General features: G+C 31.9%; 1 protein-coding gene across 1 annotated transcript; it reads right to left on the bottom strand.

Annotated features, from left to right (window-relative positions):
• Positions 1-4886: 4886 nt before the first annotated feature.
• On the bottom strand, positions 4887-5309 carry LOC132800818 (receptor-like protein 54). The gene has a single exon (XM_060815121.1). The coding sequence runs from the start codon at positions 5307-5309 to the stop codon at positions 4887-4889; it is 423 nt and encodes a 140-aa protein (XP_060671104.1).
• Positions 5310-17452: the final 12143 nt, after the last annotated feature.

The following is a 17452-nucleotide window of genomic DNA, read 5'->3' as shown; positions in this document are numbered from 1 at the left end:
TTATGTGTTGAGGGTTTAGTTGCGATAAAATAGAGCTTTGGCGAAGCGGTCAATCTATAAAAAGTAATTGTAGAAGAATTCAGCAGGGAACCTGAATTAAGAAGATATAGATATCAGAGGATCACCAGCAAAAGTAAGAGTAACTGAATGATATTATACCTCTCCATTTTTAACAGAGATTAGGAGTGAAAAGATATATATTTATTCCAGCCGAGTCTTTGTAAGTACATTTTTCTATTTTTGTAGTGCTATTTATTAGTGGAAAACATTACTCTTCCGAAACATGGTTAGTTTTAGTTGTTTCTGTTTTTTTTATTTTTATAATTTTATCTATTAATTGTGTATAATTTGCATATGTAAAGTGTTAGTTAATGTTAGTTATGGTTTATTATATATCTGAAACAACAATAAATTTGAAGGGGAAAAAAAAAAAAAAGAAAAAACAATTTGAAGTTGTATTCAATTTGTGTTTTTTTCTTCCTTTTGTTTTTTTTTTTCCTTTAACTTTATTGTTATGTAAGATGCTTAACATATACTAACTACCACAAACTAACATTTAAGTAAACAACTTACATATTTAAGTAGCAAAAAATAAAAAACAAAACTTAAAACCAATCTAATTTATTTATTTACTTTTGATGTTATTGGTTCTTTGGAAGGTCTTGTTTGTGGTCCACCACCGTAACTAAATAATAAGACTGATGTATGACATAGGGTCCTTTTTTTTTTTTTTTTTTTTTCGTTTTCTTTTTGTAAGTCCTTATATCATTAATGTTTTTGTCTAGAAATTTGTTTTCTTCCTAGACTTTGAGAAAAGACAAGCCACCACGTATCGAGGAGAAAAAAAAAAAAAAGGGGTCATACATGTGCTACACAACTCTGAACAATTATTTAACTCAAATATAAATTCAAATGTACCACCAAGATGCAATACAAGACCACTTGGTCTTAGAGTACTTCGATAGCATGTTTAATCCTCCATTAACTCCAAAAATGATAACTACTAGGAACTGGATCCAACGATGGCAAATTGAGCCAATACATATTTCAAAATCTACAATAGTTTTCCATTTTAATGGAATATTGATTTTGTAGGTGGATTGGCTATTTCGATCAGTAACACAGATTTTACCATTAGACTCAAGAGATATACTAAATACACAAGGAATGCAGGAGTTACAAATAAACAAAATGTATACATAAAGGATATCAGCTTTCAATTATTAACAACCACAAATAAAATAAAATAAAAAATCCAATTATTTCCCATATTTAAGTAAGAAATTGATCGAGGATAAATTATATTATATTTTCATTCCGTCTATATGTCTTTTGCATATATATCTTTAACTTTTGAATAGTTATCGAAACAACTATTCAAAATAATTTTGTATTTGTTTTGCTGTTACTTCTTTTCATAAATGCTTAAAATGCTCATTATTTTTTTGAGATGACAGACTTAATTTCCATTCGAATTTGGAAAAATCTACATTGGCAACCATTTTGCAAATCTTGCATTAGCCTCTTTCATTTTTCAACTATTGCAAGGGTAAGGATTTGTAGTCTAATAATAATAGAATGTGTTGGTTTATTTTTGAAATAATTTTGATAAGAAGTGGCTTAATATATTGGGGGGCAATATGATATAAATGAAATTGAAGAAACAGAGGCATAAAAATGGAGTATTGAAATTAAGGCCAAGGAAATATGCTTTACTATGCACTGGGATACATTACAATCTAATAAGACTATGCCCATTTATAGTCATCTGGTGACAGGAATTTGTAAGGAGGGTTATTAAGATTTCTTCCACGTCAAGTACCCAATCAAAATACTTTCTTCTAAACGAAGTTGCTGGCTATTAGTGAAAGATTAAAAATTATGTATTTTTGAACATTCTGTACAAAAGTTTATGACTTATTTTGAGCTTCCCAAACTTTCAATGCATTATGAAAACCCAGTACTAGCAATTTTCATCCTGTAATAGCTACCTTCAGACTAAAGTTCACCATAATGCACTGCCTTTGGTTCATTTTCTTTCTTCTAATCACGACAGCTAATACTCTGCCGAAATAAATATATGCAAAACTTCATTTGATATGAGAAGAGGAACAAAAGTTCAAATTTCAATCTATCAGTCATTACGTTCCTTATGGATAAAAGTAAAAAATGTGTTATAGTCATAAAACCAAAACAGAGTGGCTCTGTTTTAAGAAGTATTAAAAGATTGTCTATTGACTTATATGTACCGGTACAAGAAGAGTTCGAAGTGCAGCATCTTGGCTAGCCAACCTTCATGGATACTTAATTTACTGCAGCAATAAATATATGGAAAGCTTTTATTTTATATGAGAAGGAATAATATAGTTCAAACTGTGATTTATTATCAGCCATTAGCTTCCCTTTTATATGAAAATATTACCTTCTAAGCTTGAAAATGTCTATATACTCCCAAAACCAAAGCAGAGTGGCTCTGTTTTAAGAAGCAACAAAAAGATTGATAAGTGAATAAGCTTGAAAATGTCTATGTAGTCCCAAAATCAAAACAGAATGGCTCTGTTTTAAGAAGCATGAAAAAGATGGATAATTGAAAATAAATGGCTCTGTTTTAAAAAGCAACAAAAAGATAGATAATTGAATTCTATGTGCCTGTACGAGTAGGGTTTCAAGTGCAATTCTATCTAAGCAAGCTAATCCTCATGGATGGTTAATTTGCCTTTGGCATCACCCAATATACAGTCCACTTCATCTGTAGGGTTTGTTTGGCTACTTGTTTTCAAAACAGTTTTTCATGCTAGTGCCTGTGAAGCAAATAATAATAATAATGATAATTTTATTCAATAATAATAATTATTATAATAATAAAAATATTCGATTCTATTAGTGTAAAGAAATACTGAATGAACAGAATACTCGTATCAAAATAGCAGCATTTGTTTAATTATGCAAGGACCGAATGTTCTTTCCCAAAAATAAACCAAAGTAAAATCAAAATGCTTGATAGCTTCTATTGAATGAGCTAAATAAGTGAGGTTTATCATATGCTCTATTATTGGTATATATAGTGTATTAAGTTACAAGAAAAAAAAAAAAGAAAAAAGAAAGAAAGAAAAGAATAGAAAGCTGTACCAGTACTGATATACCTCGATAGTCCAAATGATCTGACCTTCAAAGATGTCCAGCCAGAATGAAGCTCCATGGTCTTCTTCAAATTTATTAAGATGAAGGCCATAAAGAGCTTTTCCAATTCAATCCATACTGATTATCAAAATTCTCAACAAAAGGGGAAGAAATCCATACATTGTTAGTAATACAACTGGAGAACTATATGTTACCGATTCATCTTCAAAATATATGTTACTCTCAGCTCAAATTTGGAACTCAAACCTTTGAAGATCATAAAATGTCCTTACAATAATGCATGTAAGAAGCATGCTTTCCAAAATTGAAACAGTTCGACGATCATTAAAAAAAAAAAAAACAAAAAAAGGAAATGCAAATTATAAGATCTACTCAAGATTAGGTACTGCTTATAAGATTGCTCACTAAGATAATCTTTATGCATATGGACTGTACAAGTAGAGTTCCAAGTGCAACATCTTAGCAAGCCAACCTCATGGATGGTTAATTTTCCTATGGTATCTTTGCAGTTATTCAATATATCGTCCCTTGATCTCTATGGCCTGTTTGGCTGCTTGTTCTCAAAACAGTTTCCTCTTCTAGTGTCTGTCAAGCAAAAAAATTAATATTCAATTGTATTAGTGTATAGAAATAGTGAATGAAAATGGGTATTTGCATCAAAATAGTGCACTTTTTTAGGATTTAAAGGAAGTATTTATCCAGGTACATCTAGAATTTGAAAATCTTAAGAATGCATTATGTTAATTATGTTCTATAAATATGGAAGGACTGAATGTTCTTTCCCTGTTCCCAAAACTAAACCAAACTAAAATAAAATGCTTGGCCAGCCTCTACTCCATGAGCTAACAAAATGAGGTTTATCATATGCTCCGTTACTGGTATATCAAAGTGCATATATATTGTTATTAATTTACAAACAGAAACAAAATGAAAGCTGTATGAATTCTAATATAGCTTGATAGTCCTAATGGTATGACCTTCAAAGATGTCCAACCAGCATGAATCTCTATGTTCTTCAAATTTGTTAAGTTGAAGGTCACAAAGAGCTTCTCCAATTCAATCCATACTGATTTTCCATATTCAACAAAATGGGAAGCAAAAGGTGCAAGTTTTATCAGATGCATTAAAGGGCAAGAAATCCATGCGTTTTAGTAGCTTGACTGATGAACTATGTTAAAAGATTAAGGTATTGCTTATAGGACTGCTTGCTAAGATGATAGTATAGACTCTTCGAACTCTTAATTGATTAGGAGGACTATATGGATAAACATCAAACTCAATAGAAGAGAAGAAAAAGATCTATAAAACTTCTGAGACTAAATTTTATTAATACAACGAAGCTTATAAGCTTTTAGAAAACCATAAATGGCAGCAAGAAAAGTAAGCTTCTTTGAGAAGAATATTTCTTTTATGCAAAGCTTAGAGAAAATAAAATTTATCATTTTGAACAACTTTTTTTAATACAAAAATAAAACTAACTATTACTTAATAAATCAGACAAAGCATAGTTTAAATGGGACACCATCAGAAGGGCACAAATTACTGAGTAATGATAACTTTTCAACAGCTAGCATCATCTTCAAGCTCTAGGCTTCCTTGTTTCTTCGCTGCATCAATAATATAAAGCACAAAAAAAGGTGGACATGTCAAATTTTCTTCAAATAGAATAAATATATTCATATTCAAAATATTTATCACTTACTTTAGCCACAAGTATCCAAGTTCTACTTTAACTTGAAGCACTTTCAACTGTTTACTCCTCTTAGTGTCCTTGGTGGGATCACATGAAAAATCTTGAACACCAAGTATGGGTTCCTCATTGTGACGATATATCCGAACATCAATCCAATTATGAGTTCACATCCATATCCTATTGCAACAGCTTCCCAACCAAAACCAGATAATCCCCAATTTCCCTCAAAGGAAGAATTTTCAAATACACCAATTTGTCCAGCTTGAGGTAATGGATCCACAAGTTCATTATCAGAGAGGTTCAAATATTCAAGAAATGTGAGTCTAGTAAACTGCTGAGGGATTTGACCGGAAAGCTTATTTTTTGAGAGATCTAAGGATTCAAGCTTAATTAGATTCCCTAAAGATGGTGGAATGGGTCCTGTAAATTTATTACTTGACAAGTTGAGCACGACTAAAGTTTGAAGATCCCCCATTGTCCTTGGAATTTCTCCATAAAATTTGTTATTTGAGAAATCAATGCACATGAAGAAAGTAAAAATTCTAGTGTAAGGAATTTCTTGTCCCTTATTTACCATGGTAACAGAGTAGCTATAGTATTCCTCACCAATGTATTTCAATTGTGACTTACTATATGAAGTTTCTTCCATTGAAGTCCAATTTCAAAAATAGTGCGATGGTCAACTTCCAGTAAAATCATTGAAGGATAGATCAATGATATTTAAGTTCACAAAGCCGAAAAACCTACGTGGATGCCATATTGGACCATAAAATTTATTGGAAGATAAAATGAGAACTTGAAGCTTCGAAAAACTCTATGCCATAAAATGAAACATGTCAGTAATCTGATTGTGGCCTAGATTTAGAATATGCAGCTCTTTGCATTTAATTAGAGACTTTGGAATCTTTCCATGTAAATTGTTGTAGCTTAAGTCCAATGTTTGTAATTGGTTTCTATCCCCACATGTCCTAGGCATATTGCCATTCAAGTTGTTTCTTCTTAGATTTAGAACCCAGAGAAAGCTACTGAAGTTCCCCAAACATTGCGGAATAGTACCGCTCAAATTGTTACTTGACAAATCAAGATATGTAAGATCCCTCAATTTACAGAACAGTGGATCAATTCTTCCTACCAAACTATTTTTTGAGATGGAAAAGTATGTTGTGGACATTGGTGGAACAACAAGTGATCCATGCAACATGTTTGAATGTAGGTCAAGTGTATCCATTGCCTTCCACGGAAGAATTAATGGAGCTTTTTCCCAACCACGAATGAAGTTGTGAGAAAGATTCAAGTTATACAAGGTATCTGTCCCAACTCTCAAAAACCAGTTCGGTATTGGATCGCTGATATTATTGTTGGAAAGATCTAATGCATTCAATTCACCTTGTGTTTTCATGAATATAGGGAACTCTCTGATGTTGCAAGAGGATAAATATATTCCCTGAAATTGATTGGAGAGAGTGGATGTCGTACTTAAATTTGTTATAAATAAGCCTCCGTTATTTGAAAGAATCAGAGAAGAAAGCGAACTCTTCTCTAAGAAGATGCCAAAATCGAGTCTGCCCTTTAAATCATTTGAATCAAGGTTAAGATAGGAAAGCATTGTGAATTTGGACAATGAACTTGGAATATGTCCAATTAAGTTGTTTCCACTTAATATCAGAGATTCTAATTGTGATGAATTAGAGACATTTTGGATGTTAAGATTAAAGAAGTTTCAATTTATACAGTGAGTTTGAAAGTTAGAGACAATTCAGACTACTAGTATTGTATTGATATATATATATATATATATAGTTACAAAGAGAGAATAAAAGGTAACTAGAATATTGGTCCTCCATTAATGGAGATTTACAAGCTATAAAGCTGACAGATACTCTACATAAGGAAAGACAGCAGAGAGGATGTACAAGGAAAAGATATCAAGATTTGGGCCTATGAATCCCTTGAGATGTGGAAGAGGTTTATTTCCTAATATGCCCCCGCAAGATTGGGTCACCATCGGAGACACCAAGCTTAGCCCGAAAAGAAGTGGACCATTGTTTGGCAAGAGGCTTGGTTGAGAGATCAGCTATCTGGTCTTGAGTGGTAACATGTATGACAAATAAGTCACCAATGGCAACCTTGATCCGAACAAAATTGTAATCAATGGCAATATGCTTCATTTTGGAATGGAAAACCGGGTTGGCACACAAGTAAATGGCTCCAAGGTTGTCACAAAGTAGGCGAGGAGGCTTGGGAGTAGAAATGAGAAGTTCAAACATGAGGTTTTGAAGCCAGGAGAGTTCAGCAGTAGTGAGCGCAATAGCTCGATACTCGGCTTCAGTGGAGGAAAGGGCAATGGACCGCTGCTTTTTAGAGCTCCAAGAGACAGGGTTGCTACCAAGATAGATGACATATGCAGAAGTGGAAGAATAATCATCACGATTCCCGGCCCAATCCGCATCAAAGTAAGCAAGAAGATTGAATGAAGAGCTGCAGCGAAGTGTGAGGCCATAATGGATAGTATGTTTGAGATAACGGAGCAGACGTTTGGCAATAATCCAGTGGGTTTGGGTTGGAGCATGCATGTACTGAGCAAGCTTGTTGACTGGGAATGCAATGTCAGGTCGTGTTAAGGAGAGGTATTGCATAGCACCAATGACACTTTTGTACTGAGTAGGATCAGTCGATGAGGTACCATCATTTAGGACAAGTTTGGTAGTTGTGGACATGGGAGTGACATTTTCTTTTACCCCAAACAAGTGAAAACGTGCCAGAAGATCTCTTATGTATTTGTGTTGAGACAAGAAGAGGCCATCACCAATGGGGATAACTTTAATGCCAAGAAAAAAATGTAGAACACCCAAGTGTTTAATGGAAAAATGGTTGGACAAATCAACTATAAACCTGTCGATGAAGGAGCTGCAATTACCTATGAGAAACAAATCATCAACATAAACTAAAATGAAAGCTTTAACACCATCTTTGTTGAAAATGAAGAGGGAGGAGTCCAATTGGGAGGCAACAAAACTGCAGGAGGAGAGGAACTCCTTTAAGGCTGAAAACCAAGCACGAGGGGCCTGTTTTAAGCCATATAAGGACTTTCGAAGGCGGCAAACATGAGCGGGTCATGATTCATCCACAAAACTAGGTGGTTGAAGCATGAAGACTTCTTTGGCAAGTTTCCCATGTAAGAAGGCATTATTCACGTCAAGCTGCCGAATAGGCCAGTCATTGTTTAAAGCAATGGATAGTATTACTCGTATAGTAATGGGTTTGATGATGGGACTGAAGGTATCAGTATTGTCGATACTAGGTCATTGATGGAAGCTTTTTATGACAAGGCGAGCTTTGAAGTGATCAACTCGACCATCAGGATGATGTTTCACACGAAAAACCCACTTACAACCCATAAGGTTCTGATTTGGGTCTCGACGAACAAGGTTCCATGTGCCATTGCGTAGCAAAGCATTCACTTCATCACACATAGCCTCCCTCCACAGTGGTTCTTTCAGTGCTTGATAGACAGAGATAGGTTCAATTGGTAAAGGAAGAGGATGAGAGGTAGTAGTATTAATCTATTTGGGTTTGAAAATGTTGTTTTATGAATGGGTGACCATCTGGTGAGTTCGACAGGGCTAAGATGCAGGTGAGGAATCAACCATGGGTGCAGCACTGTTCAAGGAAGAGATAAGGCAGATACAGAATGGTTAGCCATATGAGAAGCTGTATCAATCAGCATTAAAAGGGAAGGAATGGATGTAACAGAAGGAGTGGGAGGAGGAAGGGATGGTGAAGAGGATGAACGTAGCTGAAGGAGAAGCAAAAGAACTGGATAGGGGGGAAGAATAAGAAGAAAGCTCAGTTGCAAACTGGGAACAAGATGAAACAGAAGGATGAAGAGGACACAATGGAGGAGGGATAGTGACAGTGGGTGTGACCAGAGTGAGTGAGGTATCTGATGGAGAAGGAGTAGGAACAGTATGTGGTGGGGTGGGGGAGCACATGTCTCAGTTTTGGAGACAAGGAGAGGCCTGAGCCTAAGAAGTATAAGTTGAAGAGGTGATGTGATCAGATGCATGAACTATCAATATTTGGGCCTGTGAATTCTTTGAGATGTGGAAGAGGTTTGTTTCCTAATAGAGATAGTCTGTAAACTGATTTTTTTCCAAAGATAAGTATGTCAAAGAAGGCAGTTTAAATAAAGAACCAGGAATGACTTCGGTGAATCAATTATCCGACAGATCAAGCCACTCAAGGAATGTCAAGTTAGAAATATTGGATGGAATTGAAGTTGTTAGATCATTGTCCATAAAATCAATAGATTTGACACGATGTGGGAGTGATATTGGGAGTTTACCACTGAAAGAATTATTTGAAAAAATCAAATCTTCCAACTGTGTGAGGTTTCCAAGTGAATATGGAATTTGACCGCTAAATCCATTTCCCCAAAGGAGAAGATTTGTAAGTTCAGTAAGATTCCCAATCGAAGAAGGAATAATCCCAGAAAATCTACAGGAAGTGAGAGTCAAACTATTCAAGGATTTAAGGTTGCCAATCGAATTTGGTATTTTTCCTAAAAATTTTGTAAAAGAAAGATTCAATAACTTGAGCATAGTGTTAGAACGAAATTCAGGAAAAGAATTGGAAAGATTGCCGTTTTGAGACAGCTGGATAAACCGTATGTTAGGCAAATTGAAGATATCATTTTGAAACTCACCATGCAAATTGTAAATTTGGAGAGAGAGATGTGTCAAGGAAGATAAATTTGCAAAGTGAATAGGTATAGGTGAATCAATTTGCACCGAATCAAGGTAATGTTGTCTTAAATTGGTCATGTTTTGGGTAAGCCTTCCCACCTCTCCTTCTTTCATATACAAAGCACCAGTAAGATCATTACCATCCAATTCATAGAAATAGCAAGAAAGATCAAGTGAAATCAAATTTGTTAGCCTTGAAATTTCAGATATTCGAATATGCCCAGAAAACACAGAATAAGAGAGGTTGAGATGAGTTAACCTTAAAAGTTGCCGAACTCGGAAGGAATCGGGCAAGAAGTGAAGCTGTTGAAGGAAAGGTTGAGCTTGCGAAGATGAACCAATCTGAAAAGGCTGCTGTTAGAATGCAGAGGCCCATGAAGCCAACTCTTGCTGAGGTCAAGGCTTTTTACATAACCAGTTGCCAAATCGCATACGACACCATCCCAAGAAGAACAGCAGTCACTACCAGCCTTCCAAGATTTCATCTTTGGATAGCTGTTATTCAGAATATCCTCATGTCTCTGAAATGTAAACTCAATTTTAAGTTGGAGTAAAATAGAGCTTTGGTGAGGGAGGCAGCTAGAGAAAGTAATGGGTGTGGAATTCAAGTGCAGAGAATGTGAATTGAACAGACATGAATATAAGAGGATCACTAGCAAAAAGAAGAGGAACTGATTCAACATATCCCTCTTCATTTTTATCAAGGATTAGGAGTGTAAAAGCAAAGTGAGTAAAATATTCCACTTGGTTCTTTGTAAGTATTTTTCATTGAATTTTTAGTACTATTTATAATTGGGAAACATTTTTTTTTTTTGGGGTGATATTAATGAAAGGTCTTTTTGTGGTTCACCACCATGTTTAAGTTCTTTTTATCTTTTCACCGTACTGTTGGTCAACCATATAAAGTCTTTGTATTTTGTTAATGTGTTTGGTCTAGTCTTTGGCTCTTTGCAGTAGAGGGATGGTCACCGAAGACTTATATAAAGCATTATCTCGGGGTCCTAACAATGTAGTGTTTTGGCCCCTTCGATGGGATACTTAATTATTGTGAGGTGGATTGGATATTTTTAACTAAATTATAGACAAGGATTAGCAAAGTATATTTTGAGTCAATCGGATATAATGAAATTGATCGAAGAAACACTGGTACGAAAACAGAGAAATTGAAGCTTAATGCAAGGGAAATATAACACTTTGCTACGCAAAGTAAAGCAGAGTATTTTGAGTAGCTTACAGTCCCCTTGATTTCTAGTGTTCGAAAATTGCAAGCAAAGTAGCATTGCATTGTTTTAGGGTAAAGAAATATTGAATGAACAAATTATGTTGACCCTCAGCACAAGAACGTTCCTATAATGCATATAAGAAAAGCATGCTCGCCAAATTTTTTTATACTTAAATATTTTTTTGGAGTACGTAAAGATAATTTATTTATTTATTTTTTTCAGTACTACTTGATTATTTAGTGTTAAGAATGGTGAAAACGAATATAGCTAATTAGAGACTGCGATGGGTAATTAACAATGATACATGTATAATGTAAGATACACACACACACACACACATATATGTACATACTTAAACCAATTTTTTAGTCTATTGATAATGGTATTGTAGTTGAGTCTTTGTGGTACTCTTTCAGTTACTAAATAACAATGGCTTATTAGGCTTACTATATATATATATATATATAAATAAAAAAATAAAAAATAAAAAGGCTCACTATGCTTTTTTCTTTCTTTTTTTCCTCAACAATTTAAAGTTTTTGCATTATTAGTGTGCTTGTCTGATAATTTATTTAGTGTTGAGAATGGTGAAAACAAATATAGCTAATTAAAGACTGCTATAGGTAATTAATAATGATACATTTACAATGTATCATTATATATATATATATATATATATATATTTGTAAATACTTGAATCAATTTTTTAGTCTATTGACAATGGTATTGTAGTTGAGTCTATATATTTAAAAAAAAAAAAAAAAACCTACCAAGCTTTTTTCTTTCTTTCTTCCTCAACAATGTAAAGTCTTTGCATTTTTTGCGTGTTTGTCTGGTCATTTATTTAATTCTTAGTCTTTGCATTAAGGAAAGGGGATGGGGAAATTTAAACCAATAACTCATAAATTAAAGCTTTAATAAAATATAACTCTAGTTTTAAAAATAAAGATGCTTAGTGTAAAAATACCAATACACCCTTTTCATAGAATAATCAAAACACACCAAATTCATATTTCTCCAAAGTTTTCACTCTATCATTCTTCTTCTTTCATTTAGCTGCTTCGTCATTATTTCCCCCACAAAAAAAAAAAAAAAAATGCTTCTTCATCAACTAAGTTTCTTTCCAATTTACGAAGAAAAATATATATATTCGGAATTGGTTTTGCACTTTGTGTCAAGCCAAAAAAAATCAAATTGAAATAAAAAGAAAAGAAGGAAAAATAAATATAGCTTGTGGTAAAGTAAAAATGTTAAAATTTTGATACTATTAATCGATTATAGTTGAGTATGCTACTATGGGACTTTCCCAAATAATGTCAAAATATATTCATATATATATAGATAGATAGATAGAGAGAGAGAGAGAGAGAGAGAGAAACCTGTTATAGAAGGAAAACCCATAAATATTGTCTTGTCAATAAAACTAACAAAGATGCTAACCAACTAGTTGTTGACTATTTGTTCAACTTAAATAAGCAGAAGATAAAAAGCAACAATAATGTGAGTAAATGTCTTTCTTGTTGATTTTGTGCACAAATAATTATATAGCATAGAAAATTGGAAGACACGTACTAATAATGTGACTTTCCCTTTTTTTTTTTTTTATGACGTAAATTACCAATGTTATGAAACAATTGTTAGGATTTTGCAGCAACGGCAGCAATTTCTTTTTTTAATCTTTTGCTAAGTAAACGAGGACAACATAAAAAGTATAAATAACAATTTTATGAAATTGATTAAAGTTTCTTTTTACCAATTTATTTTTTGTATAGGAATCTCAATAATCACAGCTAAAAATTAAACCTAGCAAAGTTCATGTTATGTCATGTTCGTGTTGTATCGTGCCGTATTCATGTTATAATTCTTTCACCTTAGTGTGATTAATTAAGTTTTTGTGTTGAAATATATAAACCTAAACCAATTCATTAAATTATCATGTAACCAACCTAAACCATTTACCTGTTAAGCTCAGTTATAATTTTTTAAAATAAACAAAAAAATATATTAAAAATATTGAAATGAAAATAATTAAGTTCAAAATTATACTTAATTAATGGTTAACAGTATAAAAACTAAAAAATAATTATATTGAAAAATTTTAATATTAAATAGATGAAATAGAATATTACATATAAGAAAATAATATTGAATGTTATCAAAAAAAATAATAAAATATTTAATAAATATAAATTTATATTACCAAAATATACTTATTAATGTATTAACATGTTGTAATCATGCTTCATCGTTACCAACCCACCAGTTATTGTGTTGACGCTGTTATGGACCCAACATTATTAAGACAAACTTGAACATTGATAATATCATATAGGTTTGTGCCATGTAGAATTTTGACAGGTCTACCTATGACTTTCCAATTGTAGGTTAAACTAGCTTATTAAAGCAAACCTTACTCGACAAAAAAATGAAACAATTTGAAATTATATTTTGTATATCTTGAATTATGAAAAGTTAAAATATAAGTATATTGTGCTAATGAAAACCATGCAAAATCAACAATCAATGTATGGAAAGCTTTCATCAAAAAAGGAAATAGAAGAAGAAGAAAAGGTGTGGAAAATTTGAAAAAATAAGGAATAGATGTGTTTTAATTATTTCATACAAAGAAGGGTATATTAGTATATTATAATGAAAAAGAGTTAAATATCTTTATATTTAAAAGCAGGGTTATATTTCATTAAAGACCTAAATTATGAGCTATTGGTTCAAATTTCCCGATGGAGTATGAAAACATGTATAGACTTATCTCTGGGTCATATACTAAGAAAATTAGTTTTCAACTCTTAATGAGGATATTGAATTTGAAGGGGACTTAGTGTTGAGAATGGTGAAAACAAATATAGCTAATAAAAGACTCCTATAGGTAATTAACAATGGTACATGTACGATGTAAGATAGATATTTAGATATATATAGATGTACATGTATACTTAAACCAATTTTATAGTCTATTGACAATGATAAGGTGGGATAAATACAGAGATTTGTTGTGGTCATTTAATGTTTTAGTTGGTTCTTTGTACTCTTTGTGTCATTTTTATTTTTATTTTTATTTCTACTAGTCTTGTTGATAGGGACCTAGGTCCAGGACTGTTATGTAAGACAATTTTTTTTTTTTCCCTGCTAGTCGAGTTTAGCTAACAAATTTATCAAATTAATCTATATCTTAGAAATCAAGCACATGAACATTCACACTTCTTACACTTGAAAAGGCATGATAACTTTTCATGCCAATTGATCTTTTCATTGTTTTTTCTCTAATTCATAACAAAACTATTGATTGGAAATATTGATTGGATTCCATTGTTTTAGTGTAAAGATCATATTGAATGAACAAATTGTATTACCCTCTGCCCATATTTGGAACATTCCTATAATGCACATAAGAAAAGCATGCTTGCCAATTATCGTTGTCCATAATTGTAATTTTGTGTTTGAGCAAAGATAGTTTTTTTATTTTTTATTTATACTTTTTTTTTCTTTTATTCTATGATAATATTGTTCCCCATATACAATCTCCATTTATCTCCATTAATTGTGTTAGAGTAAAGATAATTTTTTTATTTTTTATCTATACTTTTTGTTTCTTTTCTTCTATGATAGTATTGTTCACCATATACAATATCCATTTATTTCCATTAATTGTATGGTCCACACCGCTTTAACTTTTATTTTATTTTTTCAAAGGACCACTGTAATTAATTAAATAACAATTACTATTAAACCACAATGGTTCATGTATGATGTCATATGCATATATATATGTATATATATATATTGCAACAACGTGCGATGCAATATACATGAGCATACCTAAACCAAATTTATAGACATTGACAATGGTAGAGAGGGATAAATACAGAGAACTTTTATAGCAAATTTAATGTTTCAGTTGGGTCCTTCTAATCTTTGTGTTTGTCTAGTACTTCATTTTTTTTTTTCTTTTATTCTTGTTGATACGGATCTGTGGAAAAGACTGTTATAGCTTTCTAATGCTAAAGTCACCAAACCGTTTACCAAACAGGTCAAGTTTTGACCTGAACTTTTGAATATTATAGATGTTCCTTTTCTAACGCACATGAGAAGCTGGACTGTTTACGTTATAATGTTACATAACAATATGGAAGTCACCAGGAAAGGTAAGAGGGAAGTGATTGATACTCATTTTCAGAAGATTATAGTATGAGAATTCCTATTTAATTATTAAGTTCATAGAGCTTTAATTTGGTGAGGGACACAAGAGAAAGTAATAGCATTAGTAGTGGTAGGGGTGGTATTGAGCAGAAAATGTGACAGGAACAAAAAATATTGCAAGATCATCTGGAAAAATAGGAGTTCATTGATCCTCTACATTTTAACAGATCATAATGATCAATTTCATGAAAGCAAAATAATTGAAAAAGTATGATATTGATCAGTATGATGTTGATCAGTTGGGTGTTTGAAATTACATATGTACCTGTGTTTGTCTATCTAACGCTATATATATATATATATATTTATGTTAGAATGTGCAATCGCAATCCTATATTGGCTAAACATGGAAACCTTAAAATGTATATAAGAGGTTTGGGTTACTTCCTTTATTGGGTGACAAGTGTAAGGTGTAGAACCTAGATATAATTTAGTTATAGACTATATGAATTAGTCCAAGATATTATTTTTCTTAATTGATGGAAAATATGATTTTTGATGTTTGTAATCAATTTTATAGTCAATGTCAAAAAGTTATAGACTATATTCATTAGTCCCTTTTACGTTATTATTAATTGATGGAAAATATGTTGTCTGATGTTTATGATCAATTTGTTAGTCAATGTCAAAAAGGTATAGACTATATTCATTAGTCCCTTTTACGTTATTCTTAATTAATGGAAAATATATTGTCTGATGTTTGTATTCAATTTGATAGTCAATGTCAAAAAGTTATAGACTATATTATTAGTCCATTTGATACGTTATTCTTAATTGATGGAAAATATGTTTTTGATGTTTGTAATAAATTTTATAGTCAATATCAAAAAGTTATAGACTTTATTAATTAGTCTACGTTTGTAATCAATTTTATAGTTAATGTCAAAAAGTTATAGACTATATTAATTAGTCACTTTTAATACATTATTCTTAATTGATGAAAAATACTCTTAGATATTTGTGATCACTTTGATAGTCAATGTGAAAAGTTATAGACTATATTAATTAGTCCATTTGATACGTTACCCTTAATTGATGGAAAATATGATTTTTGATATTTGTCATCAATTTTGTAGTCAATGTGAAAAAGTTATAAACTATTAATTAGTCCCTTTGATATGTTACACTAAACTCAGTTAATCTTATTATAGTCCAAGTGAAGGTTCTCTGGTTTTAACTCATTAACTAAATTTTATAGTTAATGTCAACAAGTTATAGTACCTTTGATACATTACACTAAACTTGATCAAAGAACTTTATTGCCAAAAAAAAAGAAAGAACTTGTTTTTAAGTTTAGCCCCATTACGCTGGATCAAGCTTAAAGCCGACTGAGCTTATCATAAAATAGTTCTCAATATCCCATTGTGTATATATCAAACTGGCCTTATATATTTATGGTCAACGTCATCCCATTCTCCTAAAGAGTTTCCACTCAAAATTCTTAGCAAAGATTATAATTCCAAAAGCTTTGACTTTGCTATATTCCTCTCCTAGCGATATTATGAGTCATTCACCAAAAAAAGCTAATGAGAGTCATTTAGGGAAACCGTACGATAAGATAATGCTATAACGAATGACGTAGTTTCTTAAAAGCTAATAAAAGATAAAAGCATATATATGGCTGATCCAGCGCCACCACACCAATTTGGGTCTTTATAGATTAATGTTTGTCTGGTAATGATTTGTTATGCTTATCTAGTGATTTGTACCTTCTATTAGCCTTAGAGACAGGGACGTGCTAGGGCATGTATAGAATAAATAAGCTATATTATTAAATTGAAAATTGTTTTACTCGAATTAAATTGGTATTAATTTCCTTTTAAAATTTAAAATTAAAAATAAAACATTATAAATATGATTATCCAAAAAGGCTTCGGATTCCTAGCTTTCAGAGCATTGTGAAAAACATAGTACAAACAATTTCCTTCCTCTAGCTTCCATTAAATGGACTAGGAACAATGCATGATTTGCACATCAGTTTGGTTCAAAATAAAAATACTTCTATGGATTCGTTTCTCTGTTTTTTTCTCGCACTTTTTATTTTTTGTTGAATTATTTGGTTCAAAATAAAAATACTACTATGGATTTGTTTCTCTGTTTTTTTCTCACACTTTTTATTTTTTGTTGAATTATCTATCATAAGCTGCAATTCATTGCCATGTTTGGTCCAAACAAAATCAATAACCCCTTCAGAATCAAATGGTTTTATGATCTGCATCTGTCATCGATGTCCCTCCTTGGTGAAGACCACATTTAAAAGATATGATAACTTATCATGTCAACTTGCATTTTTCTTTTTCTTTTTTTTGGTCTCTCTAATACATAAGAAAACTGAATTTGGTAATGAGAATATTTCATTCTAGCATGAAAATGTTTATATAGTCACAAAATCAAAACAGAGTTGCTCTGTTTTAAGAAGCAATAAAAAGAATCAA

This window comes from Ziziphus jujuba, chromosome 2 (assembly GCF_031755915.1).
Source record: "Ziziphus jujuba cultivar Dongzao chromosome 2, ASM3175591v1".
NCBI classification, from domain to species: Eukaryota; Viridiplantae; Streptophyta; class Magnoliopsida; order Rosales; family Rhamnaceae; genus Ziziphus; species Ziziphus jujuba.
The sequence above is the reverse complement of the archived record's forward strand: the minus strand, read 5'-3'. Positions and strand labels throughout refer to the sequence as shown.